The sequence below is a fragment of the Ascidiella aspersa genome, chromosome 9 (genome assembly GCF_963924565.1).
Source record: "Ascidiella aspersa chromosome 9, kaAscAspe10.2, whole genome shotgun sequence".
In the NCBI taxonomy this organism is placed as follows: Eukaryota; Metazoa; Chordata; class Ascidiacea; order Phlebobranchia; family Ascidiidae; genus Ascidiella; species Ascidiella aspersa.
Genome location: NC_139455.1, coordinates 12,083,477 through 12,102,085, shown reverse-complemented (window position 1 = coordinate 12,102,085; position 18,609 = coordinate 12,083,477). Strand labels below are relative to the sequence as shown.

The 18,609-nt window shown below is 32.4% G+C and overlaps 1 protein-coding gene across 1 annotated transcript in view; it reads right to left on the bottom strand.

Moving 5' to 3' along the window:
• The window catches only part of LOC146133022 (kinesin-like protein KIF9), a 57,472-nt gene that overhangs the window by 25,951 nt on the left and 12,912 nt on the right, over positions 1-18,609 (bottom strand). Inside the window, exons 4-10 of the mRNA XM_083397447.1 lie at positions 15,740-15,866; positions 11,510-11,578; positions 6,274-6,395; positions 2,290-2,382; positions 2,086-2,223; positions 1,870-1,944; positions 1,057-1,179 (exon numbers count right to left, since the gene is read on the bottom strand). Of these exons, the coding sequence (XP_083253573.1) occupies positions 1,057-1,179; positions 1,870-1,944; positions 2,086-2,223; positions 2,290-2,382; positions 6,274-6,395; positions 11,510-11,578; positions 15,740-15,866 (747 nt within the window). The remainder of the gene's footprint in view (positions 1-1,056; positions 1,180-1,869; positions 1,945-2,085; positions 2,224-2,289; positions 2,383-6,273; positions 6,396-11,509; positions 11,579-15,739; positions 15,867-18,609) is intronic.

The following is an 18,609-nucleotide window of genomic DNA, read 5'->3' as shown; positions in this document are numbered from 1 at the left end:
CATTTTATCGGTGTTTCAGTGTATTTTTAAGGCCATACAAGGAAACAAATTATTTCAATCAAAACAATCTGAAATATAAAGAATTACTTTCCCACCTTAGTAGGTCAAGGTATATTTTTTAAAGCTTGACAGCTCAGGTCAACCTTAAGGTTAGGCTCACTGACATAGAAAATAAATAATGAGGATAAAATAAAAAATACATATAAAAGAAAAGTGGAAATACAAAGTTTTATGATGTTTGCAAGCAGGAGGGTAAGTATTGTATAGATTGTTCAGTCAAAACAACATATATGGCAAAATCTCTATTTCTGTAAATTATTACTAATAATTTCATGCTTTTATCACTGCTTTTTTCTAATTGATTTTGAAGCAAGAATCTTTTTTACCTTGAGGGAGTTTCTTCACAAACGTATGTGTTTTAGCTATATGTATATCTATATTGAAAATGATTAGAAACCAAAAAAAAACTAAGTTTAAAACCTTGGACATAACAACATACTAGCTAAACAACTGCTTTTACTTTTTGACTTAGCCCACAACGTTAAAATTTTGTCAAAACTTGCACGTAAGGTCACAATTTGTCAAAATTATTTCTAGTCAAAATCATTTAGAACTACATCAAATTACCACAAAAATGTAGTGGACTGTGTTAAATTATTATTCAGTTTAAAATTTTAATAAATTAGTTTTGAATTAGATTCAATAGCTTTTAAACGGCATTATGACTTCATTGGAACATAAAGGCATTAGCGAGCCGGCAAAATTAACCACACAAGTCTGGCTTATTGCATTAGGTTTAATTCTTTATAGCATAGGTGTCCAACCTTTCGAGTTTTGTGTTAAAAACTGTTTGCAGTCCATAATTTGGTACCATCACAATACAAATCAAATTCAAAATCTTTATTTCCACTCAATACAATAATAAAAACTTTATTATAAGTGCTAATTTTCGGCTCAAATGACCTTGTAAAAATACGCAGAGATTTCTCAAGGTGACTAATAAATATGAGATTCATTCAAACAAACACTTGTTGACAAAATAAAACTAAACAATACCTGCTTGAGATGTTTAATCTCTTCCTCCAGTTCATGTACAAGCATCCATGGATCATAATGGTTGTTCACAGTTGCTTCTACTGGGACACACATCATTCGCATTGCAAATCGCAGTGTTGAAATCTAAAGTGATATGAAAATTATAATCTAAATATTTGTTAATTTTTTTATTATAAAACCAGAGAAAAACTGTCTTCAGAAACATATTTTCTGAGCTTTCATACATTCAAATAAAATGTGTATTTTTATATACTGTTTTATCACGACAAAAAACCAAAGACTGGAAAAATAATTTAATAACACTCAGTAGCAGTTTTATAAATGTTTTTCCAACCCCATTGGAAATAGCTTAGGAGTGAAACCTTTAATAGTCCATCCAACTGAAGAGTAACAGAAGTTCCTAGCAGTTGAATTTAATAAGGAAGGCATTTGGCCGACAAATGTAGTGAAATTAAGGTTGAATTTGATGACTACAATTTTAAAGGTCAAACCCCGCAAGTTCGAGTAAGATAAAACAGGTGATAAAAGTTATTACATAAAAAATTGTATTGCATTACATTGCTGCTTTATCGTTAATTGTTTTATTTACCAACTAGTTGACATCGTTTACAAATACCACGTAAATAAAAAAATATCCGGGGCATTACTTGATTTATATAACATGTTACGAATATTGTTAAATTCGTCAAGTGGGAAATAAAATGACAAACAAGGTGCAACAACTAAATACAAAAGCAATAAGCAAAGAAAATCGGAAACATTTTTATATAATTTATGTACATCTTTATTTATTCAATTAACTATATATCTTACTGTTTCTTCAATGTGAAGAGCGTCACCATAAACATTCGCTATTAGAGTTGTATTACATCGACCACCAATTGAATCCTAAAATTATAAAACTTGTTTTACATAAACAATAGTTAGTAACTCTTAAAGTATTTCATAGATTTATTCTCAAGTTTTGCAAACAATTTATTTCATAAAGTTGAAAAATTAACAAAATTTGTTAACATGGGAAATTTTTACCTGCAAGACATGTGTAAGTTTTGTCTGGCGATATGGGATGTGCCCTCTATTCTTTTCAGCTAACGCAATTACTGTTTGTTCAAGAAAAGTTAGAGATTTATTAATGTACATTGCCTCTTTTTGAAGCTGTCCGGTTGACTGCAATGAAATATAAAAATGTGACTTGCAAGTGTTTTGTATTTTCCATAAGTCGTAGTTACTTACCCCTGTTTTGAAAATTCTTTCAGATCCAGCCAAATCAACCAAGTTAAGTTTTGAAGATACAAATTTTGCTTTTGATTCAGTTTGTGACTGAGACTAAATAAAAAATGAACATTGTAATGCCTCGTTAGTAATATTTATATTTGGCATTCATTCAATAACATTTATTATATATATTAGAAAAAACATTGCTTTTGTGATAAAAAAACTAATTAAATGAGACAATCATAAACAAATTAAATGTTTAAAAAGTAGGAAAATTACTTAATACACAAAAACTACTTTAGTTTTGTGAAAAGTGACTATGCCAATGCTTAATCATGGTTCCCAACCAGGGTTTCCCATTAGGTTTTCATCATGGTTCCCATTTTGAGGGATCCTTGAGCTTTGCGTGTTCATGATCGATGGAAAATAGTAAAAATAAATTAAATGAATTTGCGGATGTTGTATATTTTGTTGGGGGTATACTTTTAGGGCTGATTGTTTATTTATTTATTTATGTATATAATTTTTTTTAGTGTTGGTGGACCGTTATAAATAGCGTTATTTACCAGGGTTACGTTAAAATATTAATAATTTTACTTTGATTTGTGGTTTAGTAAACACGCTGTATGTTCCTAAGTTTCCTTAACCTGTTTCTGCAAGCAAAAACAGATATGGGCCAGAAATTTCCAATCTGAACTTATGGATTAAATGCGAAAGATGTAGTATGCAAGGGAATCATTTTAATTTTTGTTAGTTTTGAGAAGACTAGAAGACATTCATTTAGTAGAATTATTTTGCAAATCAAACCATTCACTTAACATTTATTTTGATTTTTGCCACCTTTATTTTTGATTTTTGATTTACAGAGGCCGTGCCTAACTGGCACTGGTCGCCTAAAAGCTTTACTTTCAAATAAATTTTCAGGCTTTTTTTGCTTATGTTCCAATTTGCACTTCTTGTAATGCTTCCCTGCATTCTACATTGAGAAACACTTTTCGATATCAACTCGCCTCTTTAGGTATTAAAGTGACCTTAAATTCAATTTATAAAGGACAAGGTAATTGTGGAATGTTTGAAAAATAAATTTGAAAAATAAACTTTATGTATATAATGCATATGCACTGTGTCGTATTTAGTCCAGAATATTGAAATCCTAAATATTTTTATTACATTATTTAACCTCGATTTTGTTTGAGAGAGGGAGTAATCTTAATATACCTTACAGGGCTCCATTAGTCACACGATAAATTGCAAAACAACTTGCTAAAATGTGTATATTGTAATCAAAAAATAATCTCAAAAATGTTAACATTCTTAACAACTGTCATTTGAAGCAGATGTGTAAACTGTAATACATGTCCAGGTTGTTGCCAAAACTTAATTTTTGCCAATATAGTTAGTACAATTGAACAATGCAACACTACACAATGAACTCTTTTCAGCTTTTCAGAAATTCGGTTCTGTTCTTTTTTTTTAAATTAAATTATTGTGTGTCAGTTCTACTTTTATGACTAACAAGATCTGTTAAGGTTAATCAGTCAAATACTGCAAAGAATACAACGTTACTACTGCCATAACCAACACTTGATGATTACATGGTGCATAACCTCATTGAATATTGGCCTAAAGTTGACCTTAAGTAACCCAGTTGTGCATTTTGTCCTAGGCCAGCACGTTTAACGAGGGTGCATGTTAATTTTGCAACTCAACGCAAAAGAATAACTCATCGTTAAGGAAATTGCGAACTCTGCACCTGGTCGCTCGACCAATAACGCTTGATTGACACTTAATTATTACGAGAAGGTCATTGCAAGACGCGTAATTGGTCATCCAAAAAACACTGACACTGCACTACCAGGCTACATTTAAAGCAAGTACCAAAAATATGTCGCCGCAGCGACAAGCCTTACCTAAACTTGCCACTCGCGTATGTGCAATTAGGTGCAACCATTGGCATTAAAACACTAAATTATACACAATAATCTACTTGATCATTCCTAGTCGTATCAAATAAATGTATAGTTTTTATTTAATCTAATATATGTTTCTTCCATTCTTTATTGAATTCAGTTGAAAAGCCACACCAAGTATTACATGTTTACCACGCAATTGTGACTATAACGATCGTTATGCAAAGCAACAATAAGGGTTTTTACAGAGCCTTAGGTTTACCAACATTAAGTTGATATGTTTAGTGGGAACAACATGCAGAACAGTTGCTAACTGAAACTATGTGCCACCAGATTTCAAAGAAAAATTTGCAGGGGTAAATTATGTTATATTGTAAGAGTAATAAGCTGTTTTACTAAGAGGAGCCACTTCACACAATAATTGTCGCATAGGTGGCTTATGTTCCCAGTCTGAATAAAGCGCACAGGATGATGCCAGTCCGACAACAGGAGATCTAATATTGGTTCTTTACTTTGTAACATAATTTCAATCCCCCCTCAAACTAACGCTAGATCCATCCTTGCAGCTTTACTTGTTTCGCTAGTGGGTTCATAGCTTTCAGCCAAAACATCAAGAGAGTCTATACCTAAAAAGGTTGGGAAACACTTGTCCAAAAATTTTTAAACCTTGGTTTTGGGCAGCTTTCCAAAACAAGTTTTTAAGGTTACCCATTTTTTAAAACAATTCAGTTCGATGAAATCTTGTGACCCAAGGAATTTGTCGTAATATTTTAAAAGTCTTACAAGATTGCATTGCAAACAAACAACACTACAAACGCAGTAACTTTTTCTGAAAATAATATGTTTATCAAATCACTAATGAGATAGCTGTGCTCGCTTGCTGTCAGTGAGTTTTTAAATCGAAAGGGTATTTTAATTAGGCATAGCCGCATGCCGACTTAAACTTCCAGCCTGTTTGGCTCTTTAGTCTTCAATGCACACATGGCACTAAATCCAGTCTCGAATGGAGTCAGTTTTTGAATCACTAAGCTTAAAACTGTAGGGATGGACTTTGTACATGAAAGCCCAAAATGGGATGTTTGCAAAATCTCTGGTGGGGTGTTTTTCTTCAAAGAACGCAAGAGAAGTATGATTTGCTGCTTCAGTTGTTATGTCCATACACTGTTCTTTAACATGGATGAGCAGTTGAGCCAGATCTTTCAGGCAAATGGATTAACTATTAGAGATGTTCAAAGTAGAATATCGGATCTTTTTAGAAGGCATGTGTGACGTATTTGGACAGACCGCGCGGTTGGACTTACGCTGACTTTGCAAGTTAACATTCCGCTTTGTATTGGTGCTACATAAATTTCAGTCCTAAGTGCGTTTTTCAAAAGGCCGTGTGTGGCGTATTCGGCCTGACCGTGCGGTTGGACTTTGGACTCATGGTAGTATTTAAAAAACGCTGACTTTGTATGTTAGCGTTTTGCGTTGGTGCTAAGGAATTCTGTATTGCATTGTTGTCATTGCAGTTGAGAAGCATACACATAGTTTCGACGAAAAAGAAAGAAAAGTATGTCTCCATTGCAAGTGTGGTTCCCATGATCAAAGGATTACATGAAAAACTTAGCCCAACAGATGAGGATTCAAGAACAGTCCATTCTTTAAGACAATGTATATGTCAGGCAAGTTGCAAGATGTTTTGAATTTCAGAATTATCATATGCTGTATGTGTAATATTGGAGATGGTAGAGCAGTGGTTAATTTTTTTCAATACATATTATGCCTGAAAAACAAGCGACCCAAAACAAATATTCAGAAGACCTAACTTAGGGTCGTGACCCATGCGCTGGGAACCACTGCACTAAGGTATGCAAAAAGACCATCAACTATAAAACAATAAAAAATATAAGATTTTGAAATATTAGGCAAGCACAGTTTACCATGCATGTTTAACCAAAGATCCTCATACTTGCAAAATTACAGGCTACTTCTTGCAAATTCAGTTTAAATAAGCCTATTTTTTACCCTTGATTACTATAAATTTTTAAATTAAGCAATACAGCTTTATACATTGAAAAATGTTTGAAAATACTAAATAGCATTATCCAACCTCAATATGAATGGTGAAAATACAATGAGAACGTGAGGAGTTTTGGTTTAATGAATGTGAAGCAATAGCTCGGTTTGTTTCTCCCTCAAACAGCAGGTTCAGAGCTTCTCCTTCATTTATTGCTACAAAAAAAATAACAAATGCAATCTATGTCATGTTTAGCAAAAAAAAAGCATTATTAGACATTCAAGGTAGTTTGTGGTGCATAAAACCTGTCTTAATCCTGTACTCCTGGAAATACCATTTTTAAACAGAACAGGAACATAATACATATTAAAAAGAATAAAAAGCCATTTAAAAAAAAACATTCAAATATGTGTCTACTTAAAAAATAGCTATATTATTAAAATTATAAAACTGCTGAAATGCAATAAGAATGACAACTGGAAACATTCCAAACCTAGAGGAAAATAAGTGCTAGACACTCTTGTAGGTATTACACTAGAAAATGTTCTAATCTGGGATAGACCTTCTAGCAGAAAAGTTAGATTCTTAATCACAGAAAGGACAAATGTCCATAAAGATACAACTAACCAAAGTTAATACAAATTTGTTCCCTCTTTTGACAAGTTTTAAAAACAAAAAACATCAATGTTAACTTTGTATACATTGCCAGTGGTAGCTGCAAGCTGACTAGGGATGTTCAAAGTAGAATCCCAAGCAAATCTAGAATATTGTTTTTTGAATCTAGAATAATGAACTTGGAATATTGAATCCTAGTAAATTTTATTATTACCTTAACTTTATGTTGGGGTGGGGATATTCATAATATACCCTACCGGGTCTGCAGTGAAAGCTATTCATAATTTACAGGGCCGACATGTGAGGGGTTCATTCCATTGCTACTGGTACAGTGGTGGCCATATGTCAAAGATTTTTATAAAGTTTCATATGCAGATCGTGCAATTCTGAGAAAAGTGATACCAACTTTACCAAAATCAGTCCATTTCTTTTAAAATATGGGCGATTGAAAATCAGCCCTTTTTCAGGCTTTTTCGTGATCGCTTATGCGTAGAAATTAACTCCAAATTTTGTTTGACCTATTGTAAAGGTGTTGTAAATGGTAACTTAAAAATTCCAATGTTCTCCAAAGTAAGAAGATTATGAAAAAATATATTGTTATTTGTTTTGATATCACTATAGGCCATCGAGTGGCTAGTTTCTCATCTGACTATTTGTAATCAGTCATGCATGACAAAACTTTTATCGGTTATAGCAAAAAACGCTTTACTTTGATTTTCTGCAACTTACCAAACAAAGCTTTTTACTTCCAAATATGAAGTGAGATATTTGAGTAGAAATAAAATTTGTTTGCTTTGTAATAGAATGTGAAAAAGCTTTATGGCGCACCATTATACATATATACATATATACACTGGAATTTTCAAGTCATAGTCAAGCGGGGTAAAAAAAAAACAATTTTAGCTAACTTGTCTGCCTAACTGTTGTTTTTCGCAACAGAAGTGTAATTTTTCATTCTTATTAAGCTGATGGGTCTACCTTTCCAATCACATAAAGGATTTTTAATTTTATTATGAAGTAAAAAAAAAACATTTTACAAAATCTGTTGCTTTTTTCCCTGATGAAAGGGCAAAAAAAACAATGCCAGGGTAAAAAAACAAGTGTACATTAGGACCATTTATAACAATTTATAGAAGCAGGTTTGTCTTTATTTGAAGTAAATAGACCAAAAATGCTCTTTTAAAGCCACAACAACACACAAATTTCATGAACACCTTTATTGTAAACAGAATTTAAGCAAATAAAAACAATTTTTATGATTACATTATGCTACCCCGAATTTGCACCTGTTTAAAATCATTTTAGCAACTAATTTCTCCCTGGTAAACTAAAACTGTACCATTCCACAGTTAGTCATCAGTGGTTTTTCTAGGCCCCAGACAAAGTAAATTACCTCAACAACATGAGTTTTTTGATTTGTGGGCCAGTTTGAGGACAACCTGGAATTATTAGATTTTTCTTTCTTTCTTATCCTAATCATTACAAAAAACATTCATATCTTTCCCCTGTGTTTAAATTGCTCAAGTCTACCTCTGTGATCTGCACTTGTTTAGATTCTGGGCCACTTGTTATATTTTCTAAAAATACATTTTCTACTTTTTCTACTAAGGTAAATTTATAGCAGTTTAACATCTCAAGGTAATTACTTCCTACTGTTAAGGCAAATTTTGATCAATTAACCTGAAGAATAACTCTAGAAGTTTGAATTTATTCTATTTTGCCTGTTTGAGCATAATAATACCTTCATGTTGTATTGTTATGGATCGCGATACACTTTGTTGAAAATACCGGGTATCAGTATCAGAATAATTTTTTATTCGTGAATCGTGACTAGGGTTGTTCAAAGTAGAATATCCAATTCTGCCGTTTATTTTGGGGTAATTGGAACCGATATAATTTAATGATTTACCGCCGATTGTTGTGCCTAATTATACAAACGCGTGTGGTAAGTTGGTCTGTCGCTGCGGCGACCAATTTATAGTGCTTGCTTTAAATGTAACCTCGTAGTGCAGTGTCAGTGTTTTTTCGGGCGACCAATTACCGCGTCTCGCGATAACGTTAGTCTAATGATTAAGTGTCAATCAAGCGTTATTGAGCGAGCGGGTAACGTGTAATGTCTGGTGTGGAATTCGCAATTTCCCTAAATGCGTTAAGTTGCAAAAGTAACATAGCGTTGTAAAACGTGCTGACCGTCCACAAAATGCGCTATGGGGTTACTTAAGGTCAACTTTAGGCCAATATTTAGCGAAGTTATGCAGTTATGCACAACGTAATTGTCAAGAATTCGTTATGTCAATAATAACTTTGTATTCTTTGCAGTACATAATTTGACTGCATAACAGATCATGTTAGTCAAAAAAGAAGCACTAAGATTTAACAATGCTTTCAAAAACAGGACCGAATTGCTTAAGACTTCTGTGTGCAGTGTTGCATTTTCTCACTATTGGCAAAAATATAAGTTTTGGACACAACCTGGACAGTTGACATATTACAGTTTACAGAACGGCTTCAGATGACAGTTGTTAAGAATGTTAAACATATGGGAGATTTTTTTTATAATGTACACGTGTTAGCAAACTGTTTGGGCGATTTATTGCTGTGATTGTGGGCCCTGTAGGGTAGATTAAGATTAATCCATTCCCCAAACAAAATCGAGTATACATAATTTAATAAAAATATACTAGGATTCGCTATTCTAGATTCTTTCACTTTCTCTGGCACTGATGTTACCTGGTATTCATTCTTGTCTACCTTGGTGCTTTTAGCTCATTGTCTACCTTAGTGTTTTCAGCTCATGGTCTACAAACAAGCCTCATTATGAAGCTTTGGTATTGGTACATATTTGCTAGGCATATTTAGTTTACTTTTCAAACCTAAAAATTACAAAATAAAATTATGGGGTAAAAAAAATTACATTGGGGGAATAAAAAACAATTTTTTTTACCCCGTTCCCATAGAATCGATCGGGGTAAAAAACAACAACAAAATATCTAAAAAACTAAAACACCTAGGAAAATAAGGTATTTTTTGTTTAATAGATCAATGTTATAACACAACACAGAATAAAGGCCGTTGCCACAAACTTGGTTGTATATGAATTACACAAACGTTTCTAATGGTCTTACAAACCTTTTTAAGATACGGATTTAACAACTGTTGTTTAAACCAGAATAACTTTACTCAGAATAAAAAAAACTAAGACGCTTGAGGGCTTATTGGTAAGGCTAAGAATATAATTTTTACCTAAAAAATAAACTAAAAAAAAGTATATATACTTTAGGTGTGATGGCATTGTTGTTTTTTTACCCCAACTTTAGCAAAATTTTTTACCCCAAGTGACTATACCATTGAAAACACCTTCATAATAGGTCAAACCAAATTTGCATTTAATTTTTACGCATGAACGATCACAAAAAAGTCTGAAAAGGGCTCATTTTTAATCGCTAATATCTCAGAAAGTACTAAACCGAATTCAGTAAAAGTGGCATCACTTTTCTCAGAATTGCCCGGAGATTCAACATATGAAGTTTAATATGACATACGACTCCACCACTGTACTAGTGGAATGACCCAGCAAATTAATTGCAAAACACTTTTCTGACATGTCTATATAAATTGTAATAAAAAAATAATCTCCTAAATGTTTAACTTTAAAAACAACTGCCATTTAAGGTAGTTGTGTAAACTGTCATAGATAACTATACAAAAAACAAAACAAAAAAATAAAACTTAAAACAAATATACACCAGGTGTTGCCAAAACTTAAAATTTTGCCCGTCAAGTGAGTTCAATTTTTTTCCGCTATTTAGTTACATGATGTGCAAAGAACACAAAGTTACTATTGCTAATAAATCGCAACCAACAAAAATTACACTATGCCTAACCTCTCTAAATAGACCTTAAGCAACCCTTAAGTGCATTTATTCAAGGCCAGCATGTTTTATGAGGTATATATTATTACTTCTGCAACTTAACACATTGAAGGAAATTAACTATGCACCTACTATTACACATGAGTTGCTCGGACAAAAACGCTTGATTGACACTTTATTAGGCGAAGGCTATCGCCAAGTAATTGGTAACCCGAAAAAAAACGCTGATGGGCGCACTACACATCGACATTTAAAGCAATTACTATAAATGTGTCGCCACGGTGACAGGCTTTAGTCAAAACTTGCCACTGGCAGTTTGCGCACTACTCTATCGTTCTTTTGTGTTCAAATAAATGGATTTACAACCAGTTGTGGATGAAACTTGGTCAAATTCAAGGGCATTTTGGAATCAATAGATCATCATGTAATAGTATTAAAATCACTAAAAATCATTTCCGCGTTCATGATTAGGATCATCTTAGTAAACTTACTTGTAGATAAAAGTTACTTAATTATTGTTGTAAGTTCTCCATTTCGCTGTACTTAGATTTTTGTTTTTCGCATCATATATGCACAATCAACTAATTAGGCACGGTAGTTCGGGCCTTCCACATAAAATAAAAGACAGAACAGAAAGTTATTGAACGCCAAATAGGGCGCGCCACTATGCTGTCATTGCTTTTAGTCAACATTTGGTTGTGGTCATTAATTTAAAGCTCATTTTGCAGGTTAGAAATTTTAAACAAGACTTTTCTTGCACAACTATCATGATTAGATTGTTTATATATAGTGGCATGTTGGTTCGTCAAAAGCAGATGTAGCTTACAACATCCTTCACATACCTGCATGCAAAGATAGTCCCTTTACACGAACACTTCCATCTTTAGACTCTACAATGGTCATACTTTCACCTAGAAAACATACATTTTTTCAATTCAATTACATTTTAAACATAAAATTTTTACATTTTAAACATAAAATTTAACAAATATAAATGAATAAAGTCTTTGACAAATTTCTTAAAATTAAAGCTGCACATGGAAGTAAAGTTGTCCATACTTTTTCTTATATGTCCAACATTTTTTAATATATATAAGTATTTAATTCTTAAATGCTTAAGTGTGTCTAAAATTTACCCAAGCTGAACTTTCTTCCCACACCTCTATTATGGCGTTAATCTTCAACATGTGTGACTGCTAGAATTTTCAATGTATTTATTGTTGCCCCATTACCCATTTGTAATTCGCTTTGACTCATAACCTTGGCAAATCATTTCTATCAAATTGGGCTATAAATACTGTTATTTCAAGCACTATTGCCAATTTAATCAAAGAAACCTTCTTTTACACAATTAAATTGGTTTTGAGATGCATTATCTATGTAACAATTGATGTCAAGTAAGAAAAAGCAGACCTGTGCACTTGCATGTTACATTGCCCTTATATATTTGGTAATGTCACAAAAATATAACTGTGAGGTCACTATTTTTCTCTTAAACATGGCAGGGTATATGCATTTGTTAGGTGAACACAGCACTTAACAAGGATGTGACCAAAAAATGTAGTAGACTACTTAGCACCAGAAGGCTAGCAAGATTCTGCCAGTCTAGGATATAGTTTACAAAAAGAAAGGTAAATAAGATATAATCTACAACAAGCAAAACAGTTTGGCCGGCTTTAGAGAAATACATAAACTAAATAAATAGTCATCTGCAGTTAATGAATCGAATAAAAAGAGTTTGAAGAATGTAACAAAAATCTAGCCTCAGTAATAATCTTACAACTAAAATCTAGGTCAAATATGAACTTAGGGTCTACCAGATGACCAATACTTAAATCGCAAGTATATTTGATGGAGCAAACAAATTAAAAAAACTACAGCTCACTTAGGTAAAAAAATGTTTTTTAAGTTATAACTTGAAATAATTTAAGTGTTACTTTGATGTAACATAGTCAAGTTTGTTACTTGATCGTTAGTGCATTACTATAATTAAAAAAACACTCGATCTATTAGAAATTAGTGCAGTTTTAAGCAAAAAGGTCTCAACAATTAGTGCATCAAAAGGATCAAAGAGTCCGACTTTTAGACTTTGCGGTTAAACAATGGACTAATTTTACTTAACAAATGTGCATAATAAGATTAAGTTTAATAAAACTTGACCCACCCAAACTCAAACGCTAACCAGCACCCTAACTCAAATAATGTGTGTTGATTTAATAATTATATAAACGCTTTTGGTCCCAATACCTCAATTTGTGATTAATTCTATCTAACACTTTTTGTAATCTTTTGTGAATTTTCAGAGTTTACCTAAAGGTCCGAATTAGTGCATTGTCACGACCACAAGGTATAAAAGTCAGACTTTTCTGCCCTTGGATGCCTGAGGAGCAGTAAACATCTATAACAAAAGTAATAAGTACTTTTGGTTATCCTGGATAGACAGAATCCAGGAGCTCCACAGGAATGTATGTAAGCTCATCTTTATGGTAAAAAAGTGCTGTATAAACTATCTTTTAATTAGACAGAAAAGACATAGTGAAGAGCTTGTCAAACAAAACTCAGTAAAAATTGCTTAAAACTGCAGAGATCATTGGAGGAGGTCTAAAGGCGGGATTAAATGTCTTGAAGCAGTGCTTTTCAACCCGTAGGATGGTACGCACATGTACGGATGACAAAAATTGTAATGTGGATGACTAACGTCGTGCGGATGAAAATTTTGCATGTTATTTTTTTTTATTACATGTGTAATACAGTAATCAAATAAGCTGATGCACCCACTTATGTGTTAAAGGTACAGTAATATAGGCTCGTATAGTGGTTCATTACAGCCTAAGCTATCTATTTATATCAGTCAAGGCTTAGCCACACGGTTTTAATACACAAACTCTTTCATTGTTATTTCACAAATGAAACTAAAGGTTGCAAACTTACTGAGCTTGTTTCGTGCGGATGGAAATTTTCCGAACTAAAAAAAGTGCAGATGAAAATTGTAAAGGTTGAAAAGCACTGTCTTGAAAAATTAGTTGAAAAATTTAACAGTCACCCAAACCCTTGATTTGTCATTAATGAAAGCAGATATAGATGTTTACCTTTATAGAATCTTTTTTGTTACCCCTATTAACTCCCAAGAGAGTGCTCTACAGCAGTGCTCCGCCACATTTTATCACTTGTGGCCCGCTAACAGAGTTTAAACTGTACTGCCACAGCTTGGGGCTCCAAAGCAATAATTTTGGCGTTCTTCATGTTGTCATAATTTGTTGGGTCAAACATGTATGTTATCGATTTTTGATCAGTAATTAGAGTTAAGCTTTGACCTTCAAAGAAGTCTGACCATTTGCAAACAGCTTCAATAATAGCTATTGTCTTCTTCTCAATAGTCGGGTAGATGTCTTCTTCTCAATAGTCAATAGTAGTTTCTTCACACTAGTTCACATTTCCACAAATAAATACAACAGTGTAGCCCTTTTCCAAACGAGAATGTGAGTATTTCATCTTAGATGTATTTGTCGCGCTGATTTTGAAAATACCCTTATTTTTTCTCTGGCACATTACATTTTTTAAATATCGTCAAATTAATATTTATTCAAAAAAATGCATTGAAAACCATGCACAGCTTTGATACATGCCCCTTAAGGATGTCTGACATATACCTTATTTATACACATAACTCAGGTCATCACAATAGAACTTCTGTGATGGAATTTTCAACTATTCCTCCTTTCTAAAATCCTTGGTGACAAGGTTTCATTGCTTAAAATGTTGTTTTTGTTCATCACTAACTAAACCAAGGTTTCTGGAAAGAAGCTCAACTAAGTGTGCAGAAAATGCACTTGGAGAGACATGCTTAACCCATCTATATGCTAAGCTAAGCAGATCATCGACACTGAACAGAAAATAATGCAATTTTATTTTCTAAAAAGTTATCACGCAGTAACCAAATTCCAGTCAAGTGCGTAATTCCACCTTTTTACAATGTGCATCCTTTGGAATATTACTAATATGTTGTTCCATCAAGATTCATTTCGTTTTGCTTAAGTTAGTAGCGAAAATTTTTGTAGAGAAATGCTAAACACAGAACTCCACTTTTCTATTTCTCGAGCAAGAAAATTTTGTAAGAGGCCTATCATTTGTGATATCGCCACTTAGGGTTATAGGCTTATAGCCTCTTAGTAATGCAGTTGGCATAGCATGGCTGTTGTAGCAAAAAGGACCATCCACTGTAGGTTGTTTAAGTGTTAGTTCCGGTATGTCTTAATACTACATCAATCTCGAGCAAGTGGTTTTATTTTTAACCTAATACAAGCAATTCTGACTTTTCGTTTAAAAAAACACCCATCTACAGTAAGGCTGTTTAAATCTGTCTGGAAAACAGAATTGGTTTTAAACTTTTAGTTTGTTCTTATTAACTCCATTTAATCTTCAACTTTATCAGGGAGAATTCAAGACTTCCATAAGGAGGAAGTGAAACATGCATTGGGGCATTATGTGGTATAGGTATCCTTGCTAAATCTATCAGCTTAAGTACAATTGACCAACTTAATGATATCTTCAGTGATTCATTGGTTGTCTTTGGTCACTTAAATTTAAAAACGATATGTAACAATATTACTGATTATAATCTGGCATTACCGAAAACATTTATTCATTTTGATTTTTTCTGCTGTAATGCTATGATAACTTGTTTAAACAACATGTATACTCAGCTTGGATGCTGTTTGTACATCTGGAAATTAACTACTTAATCACAAAAATGGTTGATAAAATATATTTTCTATACTGTTTTTCTAGAGATATCAGTAAAAAACAGATAAAATGGTGTTAGAGTCACATTATAGTTGGATTATGTCACAATTCACAAGTTGCTTATATTAATAATGCAGCAATATATTGAAAAAATTAAAATGTGAATAATTGAAAAACCTGATGTGCTAGAAAAAAAGGCATTTTCAGAATCAGCGCTGAAAACACATTAAGAATCATCTAAAAACACATTAAAGAATTATCTTTCACATCTTCGTTTAAAATTTGCTGTTGACCAGGATAACAAAACAGAATTATTTTTATGTATTTACCTAACGGTAATCCGATAGATTCTGGTAGTGTAGAGAGGAGATCAAACATTGTTTCATTGTATATTTCAAGATAAGAAATTTTAATTGCAATAGACTTGTCGCTTTGTTCTTGAATATACTGAAATATCTACAAATAAATTTATAAGGTTTGGGTAATGGCAAACTGAATGTGTAAAATAAGATATCTTCTCACCCTTACACGCAAAAGAGGACAATGGCTTCAAATAGGAACAATAATTCTTTAGACTTTCTTGTCTTACTCAAAGTCATTCATTTATAAGTTCTAGTCATTAATAAGAGAAATATATTTCGCCAAAAAATAAGGCATTATCAAGTAAAATAACAGTAGACCCAAAAGCAACATGCATGGTTTTAGCAAATGTAGGTTACAAATTATTGGTTAAAAGTTATATGTATAGAAAACTGGACTATCCTACTGCCTAAGTCTTGGAAAAAGCAACCAGCTGTGGTAAAGCGAAAGAGCCATAGAAAAAGAGGGTCAATGAGGTGGCAACAAAGTATGTAAGAAAAATGGTCTGTTGTAAACTAAACCCCACAAATATAAAACAATGTAAAATAAAAAAAAATGATATGTTATGCAGACAAATATTATGCTGCAAACAACACAAAGTTACTACTGCCAACAATGGAATACAAATACTTGTCAATTATGGCCAAAAGTTGACCTTAAGTAAACCCTTAGTGAATTTTGTCCAAGGCAAATGGTTTTAAAATAGAAAGTTACTTTTGCAACTTACACATTATGAATGTTTTAGTTCAATTTTTTACAATGGCAAAGGTGCCGAGTGTGGCACTATTTGTTAAAAAATTCAGTTAGTAAGGCAGTTTGTGACATTTTGACCAGTTTAGCTCTCAACTATACCCCTGCAGACAGTGTTACAACATTATTTTTTATTTGTGAATTTTGCTTTTTTAAGTCATCAAACCGTCCTGGCAATGTACTGAATTGTCATTCAAGTTAGTTCACGATTTTAGCTTGTCACACTCAAACAATCAATCACGAGAAATTTGGTTGAGGTAGCTTTGGAATGTTTTTGGGGCAGCTCAAACTAGTTAATAGTAGTGTATTAAACTAACATGGATTTCCCAAGTGAAAGGGTTTATAAAGTTAGATATATTCGTCAATTTTTACTATTAATGTTGTTTTTAATTTTCCAAAGTTAGGGAGAATTTTGTGTAAGCTTCTAGAACATAATATTTTTTAGAGATTCGACTATTTATTGCCTCAAAGAGATGAAAGATTCATTGTAGTTGTTTGTAACATTGAAAACTCACAAACTTATTTCATTGTCCTAGTGTTGTTCCACAAAATATAAGTTTCTCTGTCAAGATGGAAGATTTCAGTCTGTAGCTAAACTATTCTTTGAAATGCCGCAATTGACTGATTTTTTCAGCCAAAGGTCTAAGCTTGCATGATAATGTCTACTCTTGGGATCTAGGCTATGTATATTTACTTTTATAAAACCACATGGGGTCACATGAAAGAAAATAAACCCAGAATAATACTAAGATAACATTTATAAAAGTACACCTATTGCAAAACAATATAACATTACAAATAGTTAGTTGCTTAAAAGCATGTGGATCAGTCATATTTTACTAAGATGTGAGGTATCTTGTATTAAAAGGCGTAAAATTAATGTTTAGTTACCCAAAAATATCCAGTAAGAATTCTATGTTAATACACAGACCATACAATGCTGTATAGATTACTATACAGAAGACATATTTTTGAATTAAAAACGACTGTGAAAAAGTGTGAATGAAACGACTGGCAAAGTGCAAAGTTTTAGTTTAAAAAAGAACGCTAGTCTAGAATCCAACCACATTTTCGTCCAAGGGTTAATCGCAAAACAATATTTGGGTTAAGGTGTGAGTTTGGATTTGTGTGAGATAAGTATTATTATTATATTTATTCATACATATATATTTCTTCCTTTGACAACTCAGTTTGTTACGGTAAAAAAATGTGGTAGGATTCCAGACAAACGCCAAAAAACGCAATACTACAGAAAACTACAATATTTTGTCATAGAAATTCTTGTTTTAGCTTTGTTTAGCTGGCGCTAAATATTGTAACTATATTTTATTTACAAGTCAAAGTTGTAGCAAATGCTTTATTGTTTCAACCTAAAACGAATTTCAAGTAAAAAAAGTTGTTGCAATACACATTCAGGGACTTCTCGCTGGAAGTATTTAAAAAAAATCCAAAAAAAAGTAATTATTTACATTAATAAAAGTTAATTCAAAACAAATAGCTTCACAAAAAAATTATACAAAAACAAAGTGCAAAAACTCATAATTTAAAACCACGGATAACCATTGTAAAAGAAAGGGACTCACGACGGTAACACAAGAAAATTAAGCAGTTCAAGATACCTCATCTAAACAAAACTTGGATTTTACAGATATTTTATGCAAGATCATATTTAAACAAGAAACTACTGCAGTGTTTCACTTAACTACAAAAATTTAAAATTCTAATCCATCTAGTTAATGAGGCATTTACGTACAATTTTATAAAATACACAATGTTTGTGTGGACAAAATTTCTGTTAGGACAAAGCATAGATTTTAAAACAAAAAACGGTTTCTTCACAAATACTAAAGTAGGCTGGCTTGTCAACAATTTTGCAAATATCTGGTTTACTTAGCTCCACAATTGCCGTAATAAATTTTTGTGTGTTTCCTAATGTATTTTCTCAAGTGCACCGACTTGTCATTATTATAGGCTTCTTGTATTTAATGTGCAAATTTCCATTTTAAGAATTAATTTTGTCAGTCCACTATAACATTGCATGATTTCTGTAAAACTGACTGGTTAGCTTTTGATCATTCAAAGCATTTTT